Source organism: Asparagus officinalis, chromosome 7, assembly GCF_001876935.1.
Source record: "Asparagus officinalis chromosome 7, Aspof.V1, whole genome shotgun sequence".
Classification (NCBI taxonomy): domain Eukaryota; kingdom Viridiplantae; phylum Streptophyta; class Magnoliopsida; order Asparagales; family Asparagaceae; genus Asparagus; species Asparagus officinalis.
The window spans coordinates 65409581-65411686 of record NC_033800.1 but is presented as its reverse complement, the minus strand read 5'-3'; the positions used below and the strand labels follow the sequence as shown (position 1 = coordinate 65411686).

Here is a 2106-nt window from a genome sequence, read left to right as displayed (position 1 = left end):
ATGACACATAATACACTTCACAGAGGTTTAACTCTTTTTGTAAGGAAGCTGGAATCTAGCATTAGCTCGCTGTTTCGTAGTCTCCATAGTAAAATGGAGTTAGTGAGAGGAAAAATAGAACCATTATAGAGATAACTAGGTATCTGTTGCATGAGAAGAATCTGCCAAAGGAACTTTGGGCAGAAGCAACAAATACAACAGTTTTTCTGCTGAACAGATTGCCTACAAGTGCATTGGAGAAAAAGACACCCTTTGAAGCATGGTTTGGTGTCAAGCCAACTCTAAAAAACTTGAATGTGTTTAGCTGTCTACGCTACTCTTATATTCCACAGGTCAAGAGAGACAAGCTAGAAAAGAAGTCTGAACCAGGAGTATTTGTTGGCTATGGCCTTGTGTCAAAGGCCTACAGAATATATCAGCCAAAGTATGGAAATGTAATCACTAGTAAGGATGTTCAGTTCTTGGAGGCCGAAGAGTGGAATTGGGCTAATGACACTCAGAATGAACTAGAGAAGGTGTCTTTGGAATTAGAAGAGCTGGTGGATGACATTCCAGTCAGAAGCACCAGATATTTGGTTGATATATACGAGAGGTGCAATGTGGCTGTTCTGGAGCTAGCAGGCTTTGAAGCAGTCAAAGATGATTAGAGATGGATAAGTGCAATGAAAGAGGAGATGGCTATGATAAAAAAATAGAAGTGGGAGTTGGTGGAGAAGCCTAAATACAGGAAGATCATTGGACTGAAGTGGATCTTCAGGACTAAACTCAACCCTGATGGCTCGGTGAACAAACATATGGCCAGGTTAGTAGTAAAAGGTTATGCACAGGTTTTGGGAGTAGACTTCTCTGAAACATTTGAACATGTAGCAAGGTTAGATACTATTAGACTAGTTCTTGCCTTAGCTGCTCAAAAGGGTTGGAAAGTGTATCAGTTATATGTCAAATCAGCATTCCTAAATGGAGTGTTGCAGGAAGAGATTTATGTTAAATAACTAGAAGGATTCATCATACTAGGTCATGAGCAGAAGATATTTGTGCTAAAGAAGGCTCTGTATGGCTTGAAGAAAGCACCCAGAGCATGGTACAACAAGATGGATGGGCATTTGCTGAGCATAGGCTTTAAGAAGAGCCTAAGTGAGCCCACTTTGTATGTTAAAAAGTTGGATTCTGACTTGATTATTGTATCTCTCTATGTGGATGACTTGCTGGTAACAGGAGGAAATGAGGCTTAGATCATTGTGTTCAAGCAGAATATGATGAAGGTATTCGAAATGACTGATTTAGGTTAAATGTCCTACTTTCTTGGCATGGAGATCAAACAAGCTCAAAACGAGATCTTCATATGTCAAAGGAAGTACTTGAAAGCAATCTTGAAGAGGTTTGGTATGGAGGAGTGCAAGAGCGTGAGTACTCCAATGGGTAATAAAGAAAAACTGCAAAAGAATGATGGAGCTGACCCTGCAGATGAAGGACTTTACAGGAGCTCAATTGGTTGCCTAATGTACCTCACAGCAACCAGATCAGACATCATGTTTCCTGAAAGTGTCCTGTCCAGATTTCTAAATTGTGTAAGTGAGTTGCATATGGTAGCTGCAAAGAGGGTACTGAGGTACTTGAAGGGTACTATCTCATATAGGATTAAGTTAGGCAAAGTTCAGGACTTTAAGTTGCAGGGTTATTCTAATATTGATTGAGCTGGATCAGTAGAAGACATGAGACGTACTTCTGGTTATTGCTTCACATTTGGGTCAGGATGTTTCTCTTGGTGTTCAAAGAAGTAAGAGCAGGTGGCTCAATCAACTATAGAAGTTGAGTTCATTGTAGCAATTGCAACTACAAATCAAGCAATATGGTTGAAGAAGCTGATGGATGATCTGCATTGTAAAGCCCCGAAAATTTAAATATTATGTGAAAAATAAAAATAAATATACTATATGGTGAAAAATAACATATTTTGATGTTTGAGTATGATAGGAATTGATTTCAGATCAATTCAATGTATATTTACGAATATATGAGTGCAAATGCACAAAACATGTACGAAGAGAAATCTAAAAAAGTAACCAGTTAAGAGTTTATATGTTTTACACACCGATGCAGTTTGAA

The 2106-nt window shown here is 38.6% G+C and overlaps 1 protein-coding gene across 1 annotated transcript; it reads left to right on the top strand.

Annotated features, from left to right (window-relative positions):
• LOC109847266 (uncharacterized mitochondrial protein AtMg00810-like) lies at window positions 1290-1694 on the top strand. The gene has a single exon (XM_020416505.1). The coding sequence runs from the start codon at window positions 1290-1292 to the stop codon at window positions 1692-1694; it is 405 nt and encodes a 134-aa protein (XP_020272094.1).

Coding starts and splice junctions, on each gene's coding strand:
- LOC109847266 (XM_020416505.1), top strand. CDS start 1,290: ATGTCCTACTTTCTTGGCATGGAGATCAAACAAGCTCAAAACGAGATC.